Genomic DNA, 26,336 nt, shown 5'->3' with positions numbered 1-26,336 from the left:
CAAAGCTGTGTGGAAGGCTTCAGGCAAACACTCTGCAACCACACACACATACACACACACTGTAACTCTGCTGTCAGTAATTGAGCCAGATTAGGTAATAGATCTGACTGGAAAAAGATCGGTCAAGCTGCAGGTGCTTTGATTCAGGTTAAAGAGATTTGAACTTACACAGACACACCACATCACATAATGGAACATTTCCCTCTCCAAAAAGATGAAAAGAAGCAGTTTTTGCTCCCATTGCTGCTGTTTAAATAGCAGACAGAGCATAATTACCTCCATAGGGAACCTTTAAAAAAAAAAAAAAAATTATAACTACCCTTAAGTGTTAATTAGTCAAGATTTTGTTAAAGCTTTGTTGTCATATCAGAATTAAAAATCCTCTGAAATAGGGAAATTGTCATTGTAGTTTGGGCATAATTTATTGCCCTCCGCAGTCTACTGCAGTTCCAGCTTGTGTGCATGTGCGTCTGCATGTATGTGACTACACGCACACAAAGAAAAAGTGCATTGCCTGAGGTGCTTCAAAATGCACAAAACGACATTTTGAAGTTGTTAATTTCTCACCTTAACCGAAAACACTTCATTCACTCTGCTATAGGAGTCAAGGAATATTTAAATGTAAGATTTTTTGCATAAGCTTTTATCTAGAGTGGTAGCACTAAGCACCCGGGATGCATCAATGCATATACTAGTGTCGTAAATCTGTCCAATACCAGGCTGAAATTGAATTTCCGTGAGGATAACCCCAATATACAAATATTCCGACATAACTGACTTAATGATCAGTGATGAGTAAAAGAGGCAATATGTCTCCAACAAAAAAGTATTATTTGTCCAACATAATGTGGCAATGAGGTTCTTTGTATTGACATACACCGATCAGCCACAACATAAAAACCCCCTGCCTAATGTTGTGTAGGTCCCCCTCGTGCGACAAAACAACTCTGAACTGTTGAGGCCTGGACTCCACAAGACTTCTGAAGGTGTCCTGTGTTTTCTGGCACCCAGGTGTTAGGAGCAGATCCTTTGCGAGGTGGGACGCCCATGGATTGGGCTTGTTGTGGCTGATTGGTGTATAATCAATACCCAATCATTTAATAAAAAAGTTTAGGACTCGGTATTCGCAGTAGAAAAAACGGTGTCCATGCATCCATACTAAGTTACATTGGAAGTAGTTGTAGTGCAGCCGGCTGTACATCAGTCACCAGCAAAGCCTCAACATCCACAGAGCCTCACAGTTAGACTTTAGCTCTTATTTATTTTAATTAGACAACCAGATGAGGGAAGGAAGAAAAGCAACCTCAGACAGGGGAATAGTTGAACTGGTTGAGGATAACATTACTCGCAGTGTGGCGAGTTGAAGCGCTTCCTCATCATTCACCGCATCTCTTTGTGTCTGGGGGAAAAGCGTCTCACACACACACACACACACACACACACACACACACACACACACACACACACACACACACACACGCATACCTGATTCCCTTCTTTCCTACTTCTCCTGTCAGGACAGTAAACAAGCCGTAATAGGCTCCTGTCAGCAGCAGCTCCCATTCACTCTCATGGCTTTAATATATTCTCTTTGTTTTGGTTTCGGTTTAGCATTGCACAGGTTTTGCAGGAGACAATTGTACAATATGCGTTATTGTCATTGCTCGGCTCTTTTTGTAATTCAGAGGAATGCACTGTGAGACATACATTTTCATCTTTCTCGCGTGCGTGCGTGTGTGTGTGTGGCAGCCAGCCATACCACTCGGGCTGAGTTGAACATCAGTTTGCCCCTAATGACCATTTTTCAAACCCTGACACACACTAAAAAGTGGGGGATGGCCAATCACTCTTGTTCTGTTGAAAATAAAGAGATTAATTTATTTTTAAAATGTATTTTCTATTCCAGAAGAGGGAGCTATTTTACTGTTGCTGCAGTGCTCGGAGGCCTGGCTCGCTGACAGTACCCTGCAGCCTTGCTCCCCTCTCTGGGGAAATACACAAACACACATTAAACCTATGCACGCAGATAGCACACACACAGATTCTCCCGGGCTTTAATATATTCTTGTGTTTACTAAAGCATAAAGGGTGGTTGGAGGGTTGCTTCCAGGTGTGGCAAACCAAAGCCAGGCAACTCGATTTATTTATCTGTACATAAGCAAACAAGCCGCTCCCCTGTGACCTTGCTGGGTATTTATGTTAATCAATATGTTGGCCATGTTTTCTTGGGTCTTTTATGCTAGTATGCATTCTGAATATTAACGCCCATCCCTCCCCTGAACTCCCAGGAGTTGGAGATCAAGAAAATGGCCAAAAGTGGCAACCGCGAGGCCTGTAAGATCCTGGCCAAGCAGCTGGTCCAACTGAGGAAGCAGAAGAACCGCACATATGCCGTCAGCTCCAAGGTCACCTCCATGTCCACGCAGGCCAAGGTCATGAACTCTCAGATGAAGATGGCCGGAGCTATGTCCACAACGGCCAAGGTATGAGGTCTAACCCGCCGAGGTCAGTCCCTTGAGCTCCCTCTGTGTTGGAAATGCTGGGCCCAACAGTGGATTCAAATTCATGGTTTTTAAGCACTCCTAGGATTTTATTTTGGCATCGAGCTTACATTTTTGCCAATCAAATTTTATGTGCCGGAAAATTTTGACTTATCGTGGTTAAATAACCTGTGGTGGTAGTGAATGTGGGATTGATGTATGTTGACCAGGGAAGTCCATGCATTAACTTTAAGCGTCTCAGCTTTGCTTTCTGATGCCCATCTGCTAGGCCTGTCACAATAATAATATTTTTGTTGGACCACAAATAATTGCAATAAACAATATTGTCATTTTAAGACCATTTTTTTGACACTGATATAATGATTATATAATAGCTTAATAACGCAAGTACATCCTTTCAAATAGCAATGAACTTCTAATTCTTAAGAATATTTAGACATTGTAATATGAAAAATGTTATATTACATTGGCGACCCCTAATGGGAGAGCCGGAAGAAGAAGAATATAAATAATATATTAAGTATCCTAAATAAATAAAATAATACCACACACCAAAACAATAAATAAAATGGATTCTCGGGCTCGGGTAACACGTTACCTGTGTGTGGGTGTGTGGGAAGGAGCTACCTGAGCCCCGCCCACGGTGAAACTCCGACACAGAAAGCAGACGAGAGGACAGAAGTAGCGTGCCTAGAAATTACAGCATTTAAGTTAATTCGGCTCAGTTACGATGATTTGTAAAATTGTTTACACAACACAAGTAATACATTATTTATTTTAGATTTAGAAAAACATTTGTCTCTGATTTTTTTTTTTTTTTTAAACCTTTTTAAAGCAATATAGCAATATAGCAATAAGTACTACATTTGAAGATTTTAGTATTCACAATCTTTTCCCATTTGTATTTATTGCACCATATGTATTTGTGAATTGTGACGCAATTCCTTTCATAACGTGTTTTTATTAACTTTGAAACGTACAGCATTTCGGCTACATTACGTCATTTAGCTGCCACTTTTGTTCGAAGCCATTTCCAAATGTATTTTTTGATAAGTTCACATATAAGTATAGTAGTTATAGAAAGCAGCCATTCGTTTTGATCATAAATTCCAACATGACTTGAACACAGCATCTGTAGGAGTAACAGTGGAAAAGAGTCCACTGTGGATTCTAGCGTAGATAAAACTCAGCCAGGAACTATGATCGTGGTCACTGTGAAAACTCCAAAAGATAAGGAGGAGATTTCAATTTCGGAGGATTCTTCTGTCGCCTCCGTACTGTTTAGTTTTTGTCACGTTGATACTTGGAGTAGCGGCGTCGCGCCCCAGCGCTGTGAAAAAAAAACCGCTTGGGTAGGTTGGGTTAGGTAGTTCCCTGCTGTTTATTCTGGCATCATGTTGCCTAAAATGTTGGTGACATTCTTATGTTAACACAATGGGCAATTATGCATGTGAGCAAGGTTTTCAGATACATTTCACATACATTTCTAAAAAATTACTACGTTTTGATTTACATCTCGTCAAAGTCACAAAATATTGAACAAAGGTGCACAGCACAAAGAACTGGAGCAAATATTGCTTCGTTCTGTATACGCAGCAACTTCTAAAACACTTGGAATTGCGTTTACATGAACTAGTTTCAGGTTCTAAATATTTTATGTAAGATCTGTTCCTGTTTTAACTCCATGTCTCCAGGCGCCATCGTTAATGAGCTGTGAGACAGTTAGGAGGTAACAGGCCAAGAGACACATACAAAGCGGGCAAATGTATACAAGTCAAATATAATTAAGCGATCAGATTAATGGCCTATGAAGAAGCGTGTGTGTGTTTGAAATGGATTCGATGTATAGTGTGAAATTGAGATTTATGTGTGTGCACACGTCCATAAAAAGACCACATAATTTTATAGTAGTTTATTTATCAGAAGATTATAACCTGCTATTTTATTTGTGTTATAAGGTCTGGATCTTTGGAGGGAGTTTTACCCTATAACATAGTCCAATTCAATAGTGTAATTCAAAATGTATCTGAAAGAATGTTGCATTCTTTGATGTTAGGGGGGGTTGAATTTGAAAGCTGATGTTTATACTGTGTAAAATTCTTGTGATAATATATTCTGCTAATAAATGATTCCTGCGATTAATATATTCTTCTGTATCGCCCGACATTGCATTAATTAATTCATTAGTACAAGGAGTCAAGGAACGCAGCTCATTGGCTGGTTTAGGATCCAGTGTGAAAGTAGGCCATGCTGGTGTCAACATTTCGTGTGTGTGTGTGTGTGTGTGTGTGTGTGTGTGTGTGTGTGTGTGTGTGTGTGTGTGTGTGTGTGTGTGTGTGTGTGTGTGTGTGTGTGTGTGTCTTTCCATGTGAGACCTGGAACAGCCGAACGCTTCTAGGCTAAGAAAACTCTCACCCTCACACAAATGTTGTGACGTGCTTTTGATTGTGTTGTGCAGACAATGCAGGCAGTCAATAAGAAGATGGATCCCCAGAAGACGCTGAAGACCATGCAGGACTTCCAGAAAGAGAACATGAAGATGGGCATGACGGAGGATATGAGTAAGTGCGCTTGCTCACAAACACAGCATTTTTCAAAAAAGCTTCTAACGGCTCTGCTATTCCAAAAATTCAAGCAGCGACACACTAAAAATATACATTTGTTTGATTTGTGGATCATTGACCTCTGTGTCTGTCCGTCTCTCTCTCTCGCCCTCTCTTTCCGTCTCCCTTTCTCTCTCTGTCAGTCAACGACACTTTGGATGAGATCTTCGATGAGTCTGGAGATGAGGAGGAATCTCAGGACATTGTCAACCAGGTCCTTGATGAGATTGGAATTGAAATTTCAGGAAAGGTGAGGAAAACTGCATGGAGATTGCGCATGGAGGGAGGCAGGTCCAGATCTAGACCTGATCGAAGGTCTTCTACAGCCTACTTTCTCTCCTCTCCTCCCGTGATAAGGGAAATGTGACAGACTGCGCTACTTTGCTGTGCAAGCTCAAAGCCAGTTTCACTTTTGAAGCCTCCGACCGATAACAGGCTTAGTATTTTACAAATATCTTTTTAAATTCGGCATGGAAATGAACTAAATGGGGTTTATTCCCTTTTTTTTTTTTTTTTTTTTTTTCAAGCAAACTGATGGTGGAGGTGGTGGGCAAGTAATCTAATCGGTGTACGCCCAAACACCTTGTAACACCGGTAACCGTGGCAACCATGTGTCACGCTTAACAAATATCGCTTTTTTTTTTTTTTTTAATCAACACATAAACCAAACCTGGGCTGTTTCAATAATAACTTTCCTGATTTCATTTATCTATGTTTTCTCAATTTAGTTGTTACTTATTTATAGTTTTGAAGACATGGCTTGAGATGTAGTTAGTGTCGTACTAATCTGCTCTTCCAAGTCTACTGTAAATGGATAAGTTGGCTATTTTTCAACCCAGGCCTCATTAAATAGTTGGTTCCCATCATTTACTACTGTTTATAGCAAGATCTCGCTGCACACTTTACTATTGAGAAAACATATTTTATTTAGACGCAGTTTTTTGCAAGAAATACATTGGCTACAGTAGGTCAACAGTGGGAAGTGATGTAACTTCCTGTCTCTCATCTCTTACATTAGCATGGATGTAACCAAAACGGCTGATTTGAGGAAGTACAGTGCACAGTTTTCAAGACTCTCCGACTATAATGTGTGTTTCCCATTTCGGACCAACAATTTTATGTTTTATTTTTTATGCTTAAACCTTTGCCCCATTGTACTGAATTCTAAGGACAGATCTGTATGTCTTTCAATAGTAAAGCGTTCAGTTAGGGTGTACTATAAACATTTATAAATGATGGGGAACCAACTTCTTTATGGCCTGGGTTGGAAAAATGGCAAACCTATCCTTTTACTGTTGCTGTTTTTATTTACAAAGTAAACAAAATAAGCAGTTATCAAATAAGTGCCCATTTGTCCCCTAGATCAGCTCCAAACCTTAAACAACAGTTACCCCTATTACGTGAGCCACCGCGACCAAATAAAGCGGTGAAGAATATATAACTTGCCCATGTGTAGGGGAAACGGTGGTTTTCACACTGAGCAATAAGCACTCCACGTGCTATTCCCTAACTATTGAAATGTGTTCTCCTGGTAGCATCGTAGCAGCTGCCACATGGTGCAGCCTGAAGCCCACTGTCCATCTGCTCCCAGCCTTGCTCCTCCTGCGGGAACTCACGCGCCATTACCCCATCACCACCATTGACCGCACGAGCCCGCACACTTCCAGAGAAATATCACTCCATAGTAGGACTCCAAAGCACACTCTCTCAACCCGAATCCAATAAATAAACAAGAAAAGCTTCATGCCGCACTTTGTACCACCAGTTTATCCGTCGCACAGGTTTTTTTACAACCGAGTAGCATTTATGAAGGCTGGTGCCACACCTGTATGTGTGTTATAGAATGCAAGCTTGGAGTTGCAATATTTATAGAATCCATTGCAGATGGGGGTTGACACTTCCAGTTTGCTACATTGTTTTGGGAAGCACAGTGTGACATTCAAATGGTCTTCTTTGCGAAACTGAAAACCCTGCTCGTAAGGCAGTTGTTGAGAGTATAGACTAGACCATGGAAAACAGTGAGTCATTGTGTCACGATAAATAGGTCCGATATTGCACATTAAGCCGAGTTTGCACTACGTGACGAGTCTGATTTTCAATTGGCCGACGGGTTTTTGGAGATCGCCGAGCAAAGCCCCAGATCGGAGGCAAATCATAGTGCGCTCCTGTGAGCGAAGACTGTGTGGTGTGAACTGCTCAACGCGATCCGACTGCTCAGTTTTTATCCGTTTTTTTTTTTTTTTTTGTTTGTTTTTTTTACAGTGATCAAGAATCTAAAAAGAAAAAAAAAAGAATAATCCTGTCCCACACATGGTAACGCAGCATTTCCCATGTCACTTCACACATGTGTTTTTGTGACAAAACGTAGTTTGGAGACCTGACAGACTCATTGGGGATTCCTCCTGGTGGAAAGATCTTGTAATGTGTGACCCCTGTCACCCATACACTCTGACTAAGTCATTAAAAATACAACTTGAATGACTTGCAAATCAAACAAAATGCGATCCAGTCTTTTGAAGTCTGTATTTGTGTGTGTTTTAAAGATGGTGAGAGCTCCAACCGCAGGGAAGAGTCTGCCTGGCACTGCCTCCCCCAAACGGGGCACCATCTCCGACGACGAGATCGAGAGACAGCTACGAGCCCTGGGAGTGGACTAGTGCTCACACAGATACACCCGCACACGCTTATGTACACCCTGACACACACTTAACACACATTAACTGTGAAGCATGCGCCTTTAGGCAAACAGATGCTTAACCCCACCCCCACACACACCTACACATGGTTCCACGTTGGGTGGCGAATTGACTTGCAGATCGTCGAAGAACATCTGATCTGTTTTTATGCAAAAAATGATATATTATAAGGGTGTTAGACAAGTTCATCTGGAGGTTTTGAAGATTATTTAACAAGCTACATCTCTCCAGTCTTTTGAGAAAGGGCTACTGTTTCATTGCGGTTTGAGAATTATTACGTTCCGTTTCTGAGATTTTGTTCAAAAGTGAGCTATTTTACAAAATTTTGATCAGAAACGCCAAAGTTATTTATTTTCTTTATTTTAAAACGCTCTGGGCTGTGAAAACAGTAGCAAAATAGCGTATTTTTGAATCGACACAGACGGAACTCTTAGTTCTGGTGGAATTGCATTTACCTGCTGTCCCAAGTACCACAAGCGCCTCCAATACATGAAACTAATGTTATCAATATATTCTAATATCCTTAGGTACGCTACCACGACTGCTGGTGTTGATGAGGCTGACAACCTGGTCCTAGCGTGTAAACTAGGTGACAGGCAACACAATAGTTCTAGGGTTCTGGCATTCTTGCATCAACGTTATCATGCATGAGGTAATGTAGATAAATTCAATAACAGCAAATTGGCTGATTCCCTAATGAGCCCCATTGTTGTTTTTATGCTATACATTTATGGCCGTGTGTGTGTGTTTGGGAGCAACCCAGTTACTAGCACTAATAAAATAAGTTTTCAATCGGGATGTCGAAGATCTCTGAATAGATGGTTTCATACTACTGAAAAAGGAGACTTTTTCTAATCCCTGTTTTGTTTTCTTGGTTTTAAACTATCTTGCAGGAAGTGACGGCAACACGTTGCTCGTAGAAAAGTGTCTCTTCCTCCTCTTTCAGCTGCTGTGCAGTTAACTGTCAGTCGTTATTTTTTGGCCTTGTACGTAAACACACCGATCTCGACCACGGTGCAGTGGAAGCGTTCGTGTTCAGATGACACTGTGATCCGGGTGACTTGGCCCTTCTATCCAACATAAATTTCCGAGAATCTGTTTGCCTTGGGACAACACGCGCCTTTCTGTCGTTTCCTCCGACGGCGTTCATTTATTTCCCCTTTTGCCAAAATACACAGAAGAATCACGATGGAATGCGATTGTACATTGTATATAGCGGCTCATTTACGCAGTGCATCATAAACCACCCCGACTTACCTCCATCTCTCTCTGCTACTGTTGGGAAAGTTTTTTTTTGTGGTTGTGATTGGGGAAAAGATGTATATGCATTCTTGACAAATTTGACTATCCATCATGATTGTTTCCTTTCTTTTTAAGAAATCTATGTATACTACTGTATGTATGCTTCTAAGCCATTGTACAGTGACTGATGGAGTTGGATGGCTTTTTTCTTTTTTAAGAATAAAATAATTCTTTGGGTACAATGTCGCAGTCGTAAATTCATTCTGTCGTTAAGCTTGAAGAAATCAAAAAGATGGTGTCCATAAGAAACCAGTGGATATAAACGAGTTTTAACAATGGTGTTCCGCCAATTCCCTTGATCTGAATGCCGAGAAAACACAAAAAGGGTTGGTAAGAGAGAGAGTGAAGAAGAGTTCCCATTACGCAGTGTTTGATTTCGTTCCATAACGCACCGGACGTACTAGATGCGAAAGCACGAGCGGACGCACATTGCTGCGCTTCACTTTTGCTCTAATGTTAACAAATGCTTCGGTTTAAACCCGCCGCATGTAGAATGTCAAAAATATATTGTATATGCACAATATCGCCACATATCAATGATTTTCAACCTATTAATAGTTTTGCTATTGTTATTACTTATTTTAATACATATATTTTAATATAGGCCTGAAAGAAAAAGGGAACAGAGACAATCACTATTGTGGGTAGGGCTGGATGATTTGGGAGAATGTATTTGCAATTTATTTAAATAAAAACATTTTTTTTTTTTACCAATATTGCTATCGCAATTTTTTTTTTAAATTCCTTATCTTCTGTATTATTCACTTAACACAAGCAATAAACCTTTCTATAGTATGACCAACCCAACACTGGATACTGTATCCAGTGTATAAACTGCTCTTACCCCATTGCTGATATGCACATCATCAGTACAATTGGAGGGGGAGACAGGTGCGCAAATTGTGCCCCGATCGCTCCCTCTCCACCCACCAAAAAAACATATTTATTTTTTTCAATTGCAGCGTCTTTGCGATTTGGAAATTGCGTTCTATTAAATTGCAATGTCGGTTTGAATTTGATTAATCCTTCAGCCCTAATATCATATATTTTCAGTCACAGTAGGCTCTGAATCTGTCCAATCTGATCAGCACTTAAGTGTAACACAACTCAAGTTTTGGCCTCAGTTCTTTTAGTCTGTTAGCAGTCCCTTAGATGTACTACACCAGTCTTATACGTTCTCGAGGATTTGTCTTTCCCTTAATGTTCATCAGATTCCTGTCTTTCTCAGTGTCCATTTCACTGTTACCCCCCCAGTTATTTATTTATTTTTTTTAATAACAAGTGTCTTTATACCATGTGACCCAAACCCATTGTCTCAATGTCATGCTATCCAAGTTCCCCACAGTCTTTTGCAGGCTGGAGACATACTCACATATAGATTCTCGACACCAACTTCACCCAGAGTGAACCAGAGTTCCATAGGTCAGCATCGGTTGCCGGCGGTGGTTCCGGTTCATCCTCCTCCAATGCTGGTTTCTCCGATGACCCCTGTAGACTCTCCAGGCTCAGTAGCATTGTCCTCACCATCTTCCTCTACTGTGATGTCCATGATGTCTGCCTCCACTTCCTCTTGTTCTAGTACAAATGTCTCTGCATCTGGGTTTAGGCCTACAGCTCTCTAGTGTGAGAGTGAGTCTAGAGAATGAGTGAGGAAGTGTCTCCGTTATGCACAGTGTTTTGTTTAATTCCGTAACGGATGGACAGCTACCGAGCGTCCGCACTTGGAATGTCATAAAAATATATTGTACATGCACAACATCTGCATCATATCACCACATATCAATGTTTTTCAACCTATTAATAGATTTACTTTTGTTATTTAATATTTTAATACATATTATATTTTAATATAGGCCTGAATGAAAAAGGGAACAGAGACAATGACCATTGTGGGATGAATGAAGGTAAATCAAATCATACATTTTGCATATATATGTTTTATAATGTTTTTTCTTTATTATAGTGTGTGTGTGTGTGTGTTCAATTAATTAAGACTATGCTTACTTCTGTTTTTATAACTGATATCACTATATCAATACTAGGTACTACAGAATGAAAATAGCTGCTAATTCTGCTATATTTAAATGTTTAGAACATGTTGATTACTGTCATAAATAAACTAATAAATAAAGTGTGATCAAAGCAAATGCGAGAAGTACTGCAGATGGCATTGCAGACGAACTGTGGTAAAGTGTGTCCAAGAACATTACTTTATATATAGTGTAGTATTAGTTTTTTCATCAGTGAAGGGAGATATTTTGATGCTGCTATGTTGTCAATGGCCTGCAGCCACGATCATCTTGTCCTCCCTCCCACCCACCTCAAAAGCACCTGAGGAAATGTACAATATAATAATAATAATAATAATAATAATAATAATAATAATGCATATGTGATTTCACCATTTGATTGTTATAATAATTGTTATTACTACTGTAAACAACGATGCCTATTATGTACATGTATTTATATTGTTTATATATAACACTTTGCACATCATCCCACCTAGATACGGCACAAACAACCATTTTCTTTTCTGTCGTTCACGGAACGCTCTTGCAAAGCACTTGCAAGTCCGGTGGGTTCAGATCTGCTCAGATCTCCGCACGCAATAAAGTCTGTGCGCTTGCATTTCTGGTGTAAGGCAACGGAGCACATCTGGAACGGAGGCCACAGGCGGCCGCGATGGCGCGCATCGGGGCCGCCTGTGGTCTCCACTCTGCCAGACAATGGCCTTCGATGGCATTTAACGCTTAAAAAATACGCGCCTGATATAGAAAAAGGGCACCGGTGTTAAAAAGATAAAAGGTGGCAACAAGGGACGAAGGGACATGTGCTCGGACGCAGTCCCCCGCCCCGCTCCTCTGCACGTAGCCGCTCCGGCTGGACTGCAGTGGGTAATGTCAGTGCTTCATGCATCAATCACAGTAGTTGCAGCTTCTGTGCAACCGCTTCTCCGCTCTCTGAGTAACCGTGCATCATGGTATAGCCCCAACTACGATGCCCCAGCGTCGTATCTGTCACATATCAGACTGCGTATTCATTCATGGGAAAGCATGAAGACAGGTCGCAATGAAAGATGGCGGACGCAGTTCTTCACTCAACAGTTCCTTTATGGCAGGGGTAGGACTCCTTTTTCTGGAGCAGATTGATAATTATGAATTAGAAATAATAATCCTGCTACTGGGCCATGGGCAGCTATTTTATTTTTTATTTTCCAAGGCAATGTTTCATCATTTTTTTGTTTCGTATAAAAAAATATATATAATAATAATTATATATATATATATATATATATATATATATATATATATATAGGGATGTTTTCATTCTACAACTCTTCAGAGACTAAAATGATAGACCTAACCCAAACCCAACTCTTTGAGTTTTTAGACATTTTTTTGAGATGTACTGTAAATGTCACAAATGCGTTTGTGAAATGTTGGACAATTTTTATTTATTATATATATTAATTTTTTATTGATTTAAGATAAACTTACAAAATCAAGACTATTGTATCAACAGGATCTCTCAGCAATTATATATAAATGGGTATTTAAACAGTGAAACCAGAGGTTAAAAAACTTCAGCCTCAGAAAGCCCTCTGATTGCTCCAGCCACCCACTATTATCAATAATAATAATAATACATTTTATTTGTATAGCGCTTTTTAGGGTACTCAAAGACACTTCACATCACATTAAACTAAATAAAAACCATAGAACAAATTAAATCACATTAGCTTGCTTCACACCTTAAATGACAAACCACATGAACAAACCGGAAGTCCATTAATTCCTATGGCGAACGTGTGAAAAGCTTTGATGCGCTGGGGAATTTCCGCGCCTGATCGAGCCTCCGGGATGCGTTCTAGGAGTTTTGGTCCGACAGTACTACTGGAAGTGACGTTGGACATGTTTTTTTTTATTGGAACTGGGCTTAAAACTAAGTAGTCACGTATTAACATTATTAACATTGACATTGGATGTCATCACATTTTCTATCAAATCTCTTTTTATGTAAGTGAATTGCGTGCATTTAAAAAAATGCACTTTGCAAACACTATATAAAGGGATTTTTTTAACTCTCATTCATGCATAATTGTAAATGTCCAGCTGAGCCAAAAAAAAACCAGCTCTCCCATTTTCCCTGACATATTTTATGACGCAAAACACAGACGCAGTGTCGATACGATTACGGACTTCGATGTAAAACACACTATTGACTTGGACCACTGGGCCTTGCTAATTAGCAGATCCACAAGGTTGACTCTAAATCCCAGAGTGGAATTTTATTTGTAAACCTGGATATTCCAACTACAGTGGGAACAAAATCACCATTTGAAAACCGACAAGCGACGTGAACAAACAAGCAGAAAACGGGGATCACAGATAACGGGGAAAGGCATTAAATAAAAGAAAAAAAAGTACATATAAAAACATGTATACAAATTTTAAAGCTGAAATATATGTTTTGAATGCTTTCAAATGTGAAAGAATGGCATTTAACATCACTGCGATAGATGCATTTTTATAAACGGGAAAGGAGCCACGTTGTAGCCGGTTTTCTTCAGTAAACATATACAGTACAAGTCGTATCAATCAACCTGAAACCGGGTCAGTAAACAAGCACAGACTGTAGAGAGGAAAAAAAAACAAAAACAGCCAAGGCTGTCTGAGCTCACATTTGCACAGTACTCTGTCAGGATGTCTTTTTATGTCAAAAAAGCAAAATGAAATAAATAAAAACAATGTTCCATTCGCCCGTGATGAAATGGGCCGTGGCGATCCGTTTGCTGTCAAAGTAGTCAAAAGGTTCCACGCCGACCGCGGATCGCTCAATCAATAAATAAAAAACGTGCGTACAGGCGGAGAAGTTCCTGGTAATTTATATCTTCTCAAATAAATACATCGCATGAAGTCTTAGCGCTGCGCGGTTCCCAACAGTTGAGGAACAAGGCGTTTTTCATCAGCGACTTGTTGGAAAAGACACTTTGGAGTCCATGGCCAAACGTGAATACGTGAGAAGAAAGAAAAAATACAATAAACAGTATTTTAAGCAGCACATTGAATTGGAAAGCGAACCTGAGATATTTCTCACAACAGACATTTTTTTCCCTTTCATATCGCCGGAGACCTTTTTTGTACGATTCAAATATCTTGTGACAAATCCAAAAGGTCAAGGAGTGGAACTGTTGTGTGGTATGTTGTATGCACTGTGCAAGTACTGCTATGTCTTCCAGTTTAAAAGCCAAACTCCCGAGGATTTCTGCAATCTGGCTTCCTGTCAGATACCGTTGTGCTCCCCTTAAGGTCAACGTTCTACAATAAATTATTCAAACACATTTTTTTTTTTTTTTCATTGGCCACTGAGGTGATTTCTGTTCCAATTTGATGGAAAAAATACATTATTTATCATATGTCAAATATGTGTATCGATATAGCATATGGATAGCTAACCCTAACACAAGCAATACACAATATAGCAATGAAATCATTTGTTATTATATAACAACCTCATTACCGTACAGTCACATACTGTAGTATAGAGTAGAGAGTAGATCGGTATCAGGTCCAAAACCGCTCATGGAGGCCTCAAAATGTAAACTTGTAACAATGCTCCGATACCCAAATCTGATATGAGCTTAAAGGACTGACTACCTTTACCTAGTTTTTTTCTGAGAAATTAGCTTATCTTATTCAGACCGACATTCAGAACTATTTTTTGGCTCATAACCATTTATCCACTATTATCAGCTGTGAAGCATTGCTTCAGGAGAGGTAAGGGTTGCCAGGTATGAAACGCAATGCCTCGAATCAGAACATTAATGTCAACAAAACAAAACTGGCAACCGTTTGGCCGTATTCATACCGGTACTCTATTATTGGGTGCTTGCACTTGGCCTAAATCATTAACTAAGAGTTTGTTTATTGACATAAATAGAGTCTATGATTATAACCGATGTGTTGGAGGCCAGGACGTGCTACCTGCAGACGGGGCTCTCTTTGGACAGGTAGGCGCTAAGGTGGAGGCTGGTCTTCACCCGCTTCTCCCGTTGCCGTCGATTACAGAACCAGACTCGGACCACCTCCTTCTCCAGGTGGAGGCCTTCAGCCATCCGAATGATTTCCTGGGAGGACGGCTTGCTCTTCTCTATAAAGCTGCGCTCCAGTGCCTCCTTCGCCCCCAGACTAGGAGAGATGAGAGAGGCAGTGGCCTCGTTAGGGGTGGGCGTCCGGGGCTTCATCCAGAATGTTTTATGAATAGCCCCCGATCTAAAATAGCTCTGCAGGGGCTATGCGCCCCGATCACTCCCTCTCTGACAGTACCGACTGTGCCCACGGTGTGGCGGCGGCGACGGGGCAAAACAATGTGTTTTTTCATTTTACTTAGTTTCTTTATGGAATAAAACAAGCACCGACAACCCCTCCACACGTAGACAGTTTGCCTGGATAAATATGGGCTGCACTATCTATGAAAAAGACACACAATAAAACGATAATTAAATCAAACTCCAAAGTCCAAACTTCATCCATCGTTACCTGATAGTGGTCCTGCGCTTCCTCTTGCGTTCGTTCATGCCCATTTTCTCATTGTATAAGGCTGTGGACAAAGTCAAGTAACATGCTATCACGTCATTGTGCCAATGGATGCAATGTAAGAGATGAACGCAGAACAAATTACAAGAGAACTTACAATAGTTATCGCTCATCGATGTACCGGCTCTCTGACTTATTGACTGATTGGCTGCCCCATTGTCTGATCCTGACCTAAACTTACAAGCTCTATCTGTCTGCTCCTTTATTCCTTCATATGCTACCATACTCTGGGTGGATACCTTGACTGCATTTAAAGGTGCAGTCAGCCATATTTTATTAGCTTCCTATACAAATTGATCACCATGCAGCGGTGGGGAGTTTGTCAATGCCGATCAGTCAGTCCATTGAAATGAAAAAAACATATACTGTATATACATACAATTAAAGTCGAATTGAATTAAAACACAGGGAATAAATAAATAAATACACAAATAAACAAAAAAACAAAACAAATAAACAAACAAACAAACAAACAAACAAACAAACAAACAAACAAATAAATAAATAAATAAAAAATCATCACAGATTTGTTAGTACCAGCTTAATCCTCACCCCATTAACTATTTGACTTTATTTCGCACAATCATGGACGAAGGCTAGGAACATTGTGGAGAAAGAGCAGTCATGTGGTTTCGTCGCTTTTCGTCACTATTGGGGCAACTATTGGGTTACCTGATACCTGACTATTGGGTTACCTGCCTTAAATTCCATTGTCTGTTTGATTGCTTTCATTTTCTCTGCCATCGACAAAGTGGATGGGCAAGTATCGAGCTTGGCAATAAAGAACAATTGATCTAGCGAGATGTAAGAATCCGCCTTGGAATTTTTGACAAAGCTGATTTTATTTGCATGTCTGCCAACCTTTTATTTTTTTGAATGCTTCCTCCTGCTCAAGTTTGTTTCATTAACATTCTGTCAATACCGACTCGATGACAGACAAACTCATTGTCATTGACACCGACTGACTTTTTTAACAGACCTACCTGACCAACTGCCCCCACCACTTCCTGTCAGATCAATAGATTCTTGTAGTGAGTCACTGACGGGCTTAAAGACTGAATGACTCACAGACTATCTAAATGGGTGATGGCCCCAATGAAGGACTTGTATACTAAGGGACTTCCTGTTGACTGACTGTCACCCTGACTGTCTTTTCGAGGGACTCTTTCAACCAACCAGGCCTTTTCAAGGTGGGAACACATATTTGTGTCAAATGTAACCTCTCTTCAAACATTAGAATATCATATGGTTTGATGAAATGAATTCCACGACAAGTGTACCCTCTAGTGGTTGTAATCAGCCGATGTCTTAATGCAACCTAAAGCAGTCAGTTTAACTAGCTTGCTCACCACCAGCCTGCTCAGCTTCTTCCAGCCACTTGGCCAGGATGGCCTTCAGCTTGCAGGCATTCTTGAAGCTCAGTTGCAGGTTCTCAAAGCGGCAGATGGTCGTCTGGCTAAACTCAGAGCCGTGCACAGCTGCCAGAGCCTCGCCTACATTAGTCTGGGTGTATCCTACAATGAACAGTCGAGAACAACAACACACAGGAGAAACACACCGATCAGCGACAACATTAAAACCACCACTAATAACCACTTATATTGTGTAGCTCCACCTCAAGCCGCCAAAACGGCTCTGAGCCGTGGAGGCATGGACTCCACAAGACCTCTGAAGGTGTCCTGTGGTATCTGGCACCAAGACGTTGACAGCAGGTCCTTTAAGTCCTGTAAGTTGCGAAGTGGGGCCCCCATGGATTAGGCTTGTTGTTCCAGCACATCCCACAGATGCTCCATCAAATTGGACGCTAACCCCAGCCATCCACAGGATGTAGAAGAAAACATGATTCATCAGACCAGGCCACCTTCTTTCATTGACCCATGGTTCAGCTGAAACGCTCACGTGCCCATTGTAGGCGCTTTCGACGGTGGACAGGGGTCACTCTGACTGAAGTGCGGCTATGCAGCCCCAGTGTGGTGCGATCTGACACTTTTCTATCATAGTCAGCATTAACTTTTTCAGCAATTTGTGCTACAGAAGCTCTACTGTGGGATCCCATGACCCTGTCGCCGGTTCACTGGTTGTCCTTCCTTGGACCACTTTTGGTAGGTACTAACCACTGCATACTGGGAACAGCCCACAAGACCTGCCATTTTGGAGATGCACTTACCATCATCCAGACATCACAATTTGGCCCTTGCTGCCTAATATATCCCACCCCTTGACAGGTGCAATTTGAACGAGATGATCAATGTTATTTCGTTTGCATGTCAGTGGTTTAATTTTGTGGCTTCAAATAATACACAGAAGGCCTCACCAACTCCACCACCAAACTAAATGAATCAGGATGATAATATTTTACCACATTACAACTAGAAAGCTGTTTGTTAACATACAAAATGTACATATTTGGAGGTACCCACCCAGTTTGATCCTGCGCAGTTTAAAGTCATTGGCAAACTTCTCCAGCTCTCTGATCTGGGGGGAGTCCACGATGGGGGGTTCCTCCGGTAGCCTGGGGGCGCTCCTCCTCTGGGGGTCCGTCTTCATCTCCCCAAGGACAACGACCCCCCCACCGGTGACCGGCGACTCTTCCGACAGGAGGGAGGGTGGCAGTGATGAGAAGCCGTGGCTGAGAGTACAGGAGCCCCCCCCGAGCCCATGCTCAGGAAACTTATACAAGCAAGGAGTGAGGGAACCTAACCAGAGAAAGAGAGAGAGAAAGAGGCGGGGGGAGCAAAAAACAGAAAGTGAGAAGGAAATTAGGGAACCAGATACAGTTGGTTGGAGACACCGGGGACAGCCTGCCACAGAGCCACAGGCCCTGGACATTCCCCTGGGATACCCCTCCTTCCCTGGAGAAGCCTTTATCTCAGAAGTAAAAAGAAAAATACTTACATGCCTTGCAAGGCACTGAGAAAGTTGGTGGTGGGAACTATTCTACAGATTTTTTTTTTTAACAAGTCAAGCCAAGAAAACCAGTGTCAAATCCCAGTTCACATTATCCAGAAAAACTCAAGCTGCTCTTTCATTGTGGCATGCGAGAAATGCAACATTGCCCTCTAGTGGCAGCAAATGTGTAGTACATCAGAATGTTTGCACAAGTACTGTTTGTCTTGGTGTTCAGTTAGTATCAAACACACGACAACTGGGCTGGCTAAGAGATAGTATATGGTGGTATATATCTGTAGTATATGGTGGGAATATGTTTGTTCAAATTAAGTACTGCCTAGTCTACACAATTTGATTCCCATTGACAACCAACTTATCTCCACATTACTGATGAATAGAAATAGAAATAGAAATGATAAAAAAAACAATGATAATATAGACTGGGTATTTGTATACATCCTGTATGTTCAGGCAGCAGTGAAGCCCATCAACCACACTCAACTTGACCTGTGTGCAAACTTCTGGATACGGACATTGTGTTTCTTTCATATCTCAATATCAATATGAACAAAATAAATGCGCCATTCTGTGCACAGTGATATAATGAGCTATTCATATAAAAGGAGAGAAATTAAATCTTCAGTCAGTTCTGCTCAATGGCCAGAGAGAGAGAGAGAGTGAGAGAGTGATAAAGACGGAAACAGAGAGGTACAGAGACAGAGAGGGGGAGCATGGTGAATGAGTACTTACTTAACATTATTTACCAAATGTTGCAAAATACTTATTTATGAGTAACAAATAAAAACCCCTAAAAACTACCCAAAGTACTAATTAATTGCAAAACAAAACAAAACAAATCCCAAAATGGACTGTCATTAGAAGCGGGAGAGTTCAGTACCTTGCAGTGTGTTGGCTCCGCTGACCATGTTAGGATGAGGAACACTGCAGGTCTGTAGGATACGTGTCTGGGAGATGCTGGCAGAGAGCATCTCCTGAGCTGGAGGAACAACATCATCATCACCATCATCAATGATGACATGAATAACTATCCGTGTAACTCCTTCACCACTGTTATCATCATCAACATCAACCCTCATCCTTACACCCTTATTGGTAACGGCAAATGGTGCTCTGCCTCCGGAGCAAAAAATAGCTCCAAAGGTTTAACTTCAGAAAAGGAGAGAGACAGTTTGTTACAGAGTTTGTTGTTGATCAAAAAAGTCGTTTGAATTCAGGGTTTTTACACACTTTAACGTCAGAGAGAGAACCGATCTTTCTGATGCCGCCTGGGGAATTGGGGAATTGCGGGCCAAGGACTTGTATCTCGTAAGTCGTATATAATCATGGCACGGCCTCTCGTCAGATAACTTATCAATTGCTAATCATCCAAATTATCGTTGATATTCCAGAACATTTCAGCCATTGCTGTCGTCACCATGATCACTACATCAGCACTCACCTGCCATCATGCCATAGGTGGCCTGCTGGTTGCCATAGTGACACGGGGTAACAGGGTAATGCAGGCTGGGGGGTCCGTTGCTAAGGGTGTTGCCAAGGGCAGAGGTAGAGAGGTGCATGTGCGAGCGCTTGGAGGACTGAACCAGCGACAGGCCAGAAGGTACTGTTTGTGCAGAGAGGGCGAGAGAGAGAGAGCGAGAGAGAGAGTGGGGTTAGGAGACGGTTCATTGTAGCAATATGGGAGGGTGGGTGGGGTAGCGATGGGGAGGGGGGATTCTGGAGAGCCATGTGCGCTGCTTGGATCTGATGCGAGCGGCGCACATTGGAGGCTCTTGACTGCTGTACAGATAGGGGTGGGGGCACTCGTGTGTGTGTGTGTGTGTGTGTCTATGTGTGTGTGTCTGTGTCTGTGTGTGTGTTTTGTGTCAGATTATCACTGCAGCACTCCCACTGTCTCCCACAGGAGTGACAGTTTCGAGTCCCCCCCCCCCCCCCCCAAAAAAAAGAAATGTGTCTCTTATCTCGGCAGCCAAATGGTAATGTTTCAGTAAATAAAGCTGACGGGTACCAGAAACCTCTCGCTTTAAGGTTTCCCGTTGTTACTGGAATACAGAAACTACCTTGACGGTGTAAGTAAAATATACAACCTCGTAATTCCCTTGTGACAAAAAATCCATAATTACATCTTCTCAGCATATTGGATGATATGCTGCCTGTCTCATCTAAGCAATGACAATCAGCAAGAACCCATGCCCCCCCCCACCGCACGCATTGTAAAGTTTTTCAGACTGATAACAAAGCAATTATCCACTGAGCTGAGACAGCTGGGCTGAATATGCCGATGAAACGCATTTACATAATTCAGAGTGGATTTGAATAAATGGATTGTTTTTCTTTTTTCTTGTTTTTAGCTGGTCGTCTCGCTGCCTGAAGGTCAATCGCCGGCCGGGCAAACTAACTTCTTAGCTTGTGTTTTTGGAGGGGGGGAACGCAATGGAGGGACAGCACAGATGGTCCACGTCAACTCAGTGATTCAATAGCATCGACGTTGCTCTGAGGTTGAAGAGGTTGAGAACTTCCCCTTGAAGCAATATTTGCAAGCACAAGCTAGAATCTCACTGAAACAGGCCTCAAGCACTTTAACACAAAAAGGAATACAGTAAACATATAGTGTATATACAGGGTCTTATATAGTGGAAGTTTTCAGTTGTTTCCAACCTCACCATGTCACTACTGTACTACCTAACGGACACATTCGTCCTTCCTTCCATCTAGTGTAAAGCCCTTTGTCTCAAGATTGAGGCGACATCACTTGGAACAACGGAGAGGAAAGCGTAGCCGTAGCATGGGAAACATCGACGATCAAAGATTTTTCGGGAGGCGTTGGGATTTACCTGCGGACACCATGTTGTGCGGATGTGCGCCGGCGGGGTGGCAGTCCCCTCCGCCGGTGGCGTGGTGCATGAGGAGCGGCAGCGCCGGGTCTCCCGCCAGGGCGGCAAAGGAGTCGGCGCCGAACGCCTGACAAGCCATCGTCCGAAGTCTTTGGACGTTGTGGACGCTGATGGTAGGCCGAGACGGGTCTACAAGCCTTGGGAGAGAGATTAGAGGAGTCGGGATAGCTCGTCTCGGGGGAACTTCATGCGTCCTCTGGCGACGAGTTTTCAATTGAGGGACACGTTCCAAGGCCGCTCTGTCGCCTGAGCTCTTCCTGTTGTACAGCCTGCCCTCACTTCAGTGTTTTGCGCCCTCCTGGCCAGTGCAGGCATTTATAACAACCCCCCTCACCTGCCCACACCCACCCACCCACCCACACAATGAACTGCCCCCTGCTACCGTCACCGGCGACGACAACCCAACACCTTGCCCGCTCCATCTCCCCCTGTACACCAACCCCTGCATTGGGCTCTTACGTTTGCTCGTCCAATTGCCTTTTTTTTTCCCCCAAATCCGGGATTAGGGCACAGAGCTGTTGGGGGAAACCTGATCCACCTCCACCTCCACCTCACCCCCTGTCTCTCTCTCTCTGATCTGACCTGGATTGTCTCCATCAGTGTCTTTTTGTACCTCGTACCTTGTCTGTTTATGATGCCGATGCTACCAGAGCTCTAAGGGAGTTGGATGACGTGTTGAGGGGATCCTTGAGGAGTCTCAGGATCTCAAGGAGGAGGAATTTCTTGTTTTCGTTTTGCTCCAAACCGGGGCCAAAAAAATTGCTGCTGCTGCTGCTGCTGCAAAAGGGGTCCCTAGCAGGAGCTTTGAGGTGTAAATGTGTCCCACTTTGGCCCTCGGATTGACCCTTGGCTTAAGAGGCTAATCGAGTGGAGTCTATTGCTTCGGAAACAACAACCGTTTTTGCTGAAGACTCTACGGCCTCATGGGGGGGGGGGGGGGGGTGAAGGTTAATCTGTGGCGTGTGGCCTGGCACGTACTGTCTTTTGTTTCGGTGTTTGTGTGTTTGTTTGTGTTTATCCTGGGCTCTGCTGCGCTATTGTGGATGCGGTTCTGCAGCAGGTGGCAAAGAAGTGTGTGGGCAAGCCGCCGGCATGATCCGACTTGCTCAAGAACATGATGAGAGAGTGATTTGTAAGTGTGTGTGTGTGTGTTTGGGTGTGTTTGTGTATGTGTGCTTGTGTGTGTGTGTGTGTGTGTGTGTGTGTGTGTGTGTGTGTGTGTGTGTGTGTGTGTGTGTGTGTGTGTGTTCTGAATCAAGCCCATGCTTAGATAACTACTACCTTTGAAACTCTAATTAAATTCATAGAAGAAACTAATTTGAGCCGCTGGGATTCAACTAAATAGTGTTCCCATGTGAGAAAACTCCATTATCACCTAAGGACTCATGATTTCCTTGTCAAAACACGACGCAGCTTCCGGCACCGCTAATAATTATTGTAACCTGCAATTTTGTAGCCTGCAATAACCGCACTTCGTCGAACATTTAGCGGAGAAGACTGTAAAGGAACGGACAGAGTCAGTCCTCACTAACCTGCCGCCCTCGGTAAGATTTTAGATGGTGCCCCCTTGTGACCCAAAATATATGCTTTCAATGCGTTTCTAGTCATTTCCTTTGTTATAAAAGACTAGAAAAAAAGTACAGACTATTTTCTTTGTAATCAACCTTTATTTATCCAGACAGGTCAATAACATTGTACAGGCTATAAAATGCTATATAAATAAGTTAATTACAAAGAAACCAGAAATAAATATTGCACATAATTTAGGAAAGAGAATTGCCTTATGAGCCCCAATTTGAACCAAGGTTAAAATGAACAAGAAAACAAGATAATAAATCTTGTGTCTGCCAATTAACACTTAATCGTTGGACAGTATTTGCATAATTAACCCCGGGGGCAATGAACAATATTTACATGATATGAAAACTATTCAATGCGCTTTGTTTTTTGCAAATTTTTTCTACATTTTTTATTGTCATCATTATACTGAAATACCATGCTGATTGTGTCTTGGTGACAATTTTGCTTTAGGAACTAATTGTATAAAACCATCAGCGGGAAGAGTCCTCACATAAGTTAACGTTGGGGTAGAGTACCATTATATTATGGGCTCATTGCACAGTTGTAGGCGTCATTTAAATAAATGAGACCATATATGTTAGAAAAAAAGGTTGAGTGCTACAACAGAACAACACGAGCAGAAGAAGAAGGACTGATGAACGCACGCAAGCACGCACGCTGTATTTGGCAAAGCGGGATGACAACCAACAATGCTACTCGAACACTAGATTCTTAAAATATTTCTCCACTGCTCTTTGACTGCAGCCAAGCACTCCCACTCAAGGCCAAAAGATCATCTTCCCAGCTGGTGCATAGAGGTTTATTTTTGCACATTAACAGCAAACAACCCCTATTCCATAACTGGCCAGGTGCCGTCTTGATTATTGAATTTCTGAAATCGGCATTTGTCCTCGTACTATGTGGGCTCAATTAAAATGAAAGTATAGCAGGGTATAGTATGAAATGCTACTTCTCTGAGTAGATGTTGGAAATTGTTTTTTTTTGCACATTAACTGCTGCTTACCAACTAGTGCATTTTGTGAAAGCCATATTTACTCAATATTTCTTCTTATTTACTTGTGTTTCTTCTGTTTCTTCCTCCATCAGGTCAGATCTTTAACATATTAAAACAGATTTGATCCAAAGTAACCTGTACTCAAATAAGGGTCGGACTCAATACTTCCTTATTTCTTACTGAAGTTGTGATTTGGTGAGAGTATTTATCTTTTTAAATCAAAAGCATTTTGAACTGACAAATTTTGAATTTTGCTATCAGCATGGTTGACATCAGCATGGTTTTAGCAGCAATAGTTTTATGGATTGTGAATTTTAGTCAATGCATTCACGAAAAATTCCATTAAGGTTAGCAATTATTTCATGGACAACATTAAAATAAGAAAGCTGAACCCACAACACGTTGTGGCAACCATAACCAGGAAGGAAAGCAGAAGAATTTACAGGAGACAGAACGGTTGGAATTGTGTTTTAGTATTAACTTGCATATCAATAAATTAGTGTTGTAAGGTGTCAAAACCAGTATTTGGGTATTTCAGAGATTCCCTGGGACACTGGGACACTGGGCCAGCTCAAAGATTGGGAATGTCCCATAGAAACAAAATGTTAGTCAGACCATTCTGTTACAATTATGTAGCGATGAGATAAGATAGTGTCTTTGATTATTCAGAAAAGGTTGTTATCGAAATGCAAGCTTGGATTACCAATAAATAAATAAATAAATAAACAAACAAACAAACAAACAAACAAACAAATAAACAAATATGCAAGGTTACACCAAACAAAGCGTATCTAGGTGATATTTTAATGCATATCCTCGGGGGGATCAATAAAGTGATATCTTATACATAGACCTACCCACTAAAGACATCGATTCAACTTAAATTTAGCAATAAAATTAGACAGCCATTGGAATGAGAATATAATTCTCTGCACACATACACAAACAACACAAATGTGCCGCACTGCAGCACAAACCTTATTTGCCCTTTAAAAAAGCCAACACAAAATCCTAATGGCACAGACAACCTTAAAGTAGACAGACAACAGCTGATCCCCAGTCTGGAAAAACATTGCCGCTGGTGCTATTGCATCCTCAATCTACGTCCCGGTGGAACATATACATTTAAATTATATCACTATCAAAAAAAAACAAATTTGAATAAAAAAGACGATAAAACGTTCATGTTCCATGGTGAGACAGGAATGTTTTCTGATTTTCTAGCTCCAATTCCCACATCTCCCAAACAAATCGACAAAATGACGTCAGCGTGGGTTGGTCATCTGTAGTAATTATGGCAATTATAGCAATTGATCTGCTCCCTGGCACCTGTCCTGCTAGAGGAAGAGTACATAAGAGAGGCCTCATTAATGGATTCGTCTGTCCCTCCAACTCACGGAGGATGGCTCCTTACCTCCGTGCAGTGACTACTGTCCCCTGAATAAGGATGAAGAACAGGTATTCCCTTCCTTTACTGACCACTGCGTTTGACCACCTCCGAAGATCTTTACAAAGAGAGACCTGCGGAATGCATATAACCTGGCTCGCATCCGAGAGGGAATCCAAGAGTAAATGGAAGATGGAATTCAACACACACACACACACACACACACACACACACACACACACACACACACACACACACACACACACACACACACACACACACACACACACACACACACACACACACACACACACACACACACACACGTGACATGTTGAACAGATTTGTGTCTTCATGACATTTTGATCTATTTTCAGAATAAGCAGGAACATGTTCATCATGTGCTAAAGAGACCTGTATGCCAGACCGGAGAAGAGTGAGTTGCATGTGCCTGTGGTCTCTTTCCTGCTTTCCTTACTCTCCACTCTCCTGCTAGATCCCAGTTTGGTGCGAGCTGTGACTATTGGCCCAAACCAACCACGGTGAAACAGGTGAGACACACACTTGGCTTTGTCAACTTCGACCGGTCATTTATCAAAAACTTCACCTCCTTTGCAGCCCTTATGAATGCTCTCACCCAAAAGACCCCCACACATTTTCAATGGACCAGAAAGGCTGACCAGGCCTTTGTGGAGATCGAGCATTGCTTCACCTCAACCCCAGTTTTGACTCTCACAGAACCCTTGTTGCCATTCATCATCGAGGTGTATGCTTCAGATGTTCGTTCAGTCCAGTCCTAGCATTCTTCCACAGATGGTAAGCCCCACCCAGATGCCTTTTTTCCAGGGGCCTATAGAATAACTGGGCAACCT

General features: G+C 41.9%; 2 protein-coding genes across 2 annotated transcripts in view; one reads left to right on the top strand and one right to left on the bottom strand.

Annotated features, from left to right (window-relative positions):
• Positions 1–9,284, top strand: part of LOC307243706 (charged multivesicular body protein 2b) — a 13,424-nt gene extending 4,140 nt beyond the window's left edge. Inside the window, exons 3-6 of the mRNA XM_080018617.1 lie at positions 2,289–2,483; positions 4,960–5,062; positions 5,248–5,354; positions 7,648–9,284. Of these exons, the coding sequence (XP_079874743.1) occupies positions 2,289–2,483; positions 4,960–5,062; positions 5,248–5,354; positions 7,648–7,761 (519 nt within the window). The 3' untranslated portion in view covers positions 7,762–9,284. The remainder of the gene's footprint in view (positions 1–2,288; positions 2,484–4,959; positions 5,063–5,247; positions 5,355–7,647) is intronic.
• Positions 9,285–15,085: 5,801 nt separating this feature from the next.
• Positions 15,086–21,581, bottom strand: pou1f1 (POU class 1 homeobox 1; the record flags this gene model as incomplete). Its single annotated transcript, XM_080019503.1, has 7 exons — positions 15,086–15,293; positions 15,645–15,705; positions 17,051–17,215; positions 18,122–18,397; positions 19,489–19,587; positions 20,050–20,211; positions 21,443–21,581. 7 exons carry the CDS (start codon positions 21,579–21,581, stop codon positions 15,086–15,088), a joined length of 1,110 nt encoding a protein of 369 aa, XP_079875629.1.
• Positions 21,582–26,336: the final 4,755 nt, after the last annotated feature.

The sequence above is a fragment of the Zeus faber genome (genome assembly GCF_960531495.2).
Source record: "Zeus faber genome assembly, chromosome: 18".
Lineage (NCBI taxonomy): Eukaryota > Metazoa > Chordata > Actinopteri > Zeiformes > Zeidae > Zeus > Zeus faber.
Note: the sequence above shows the minus strand (reverse complement) of the source record. Positions and strands in the feature narration are given on the sequence as shown.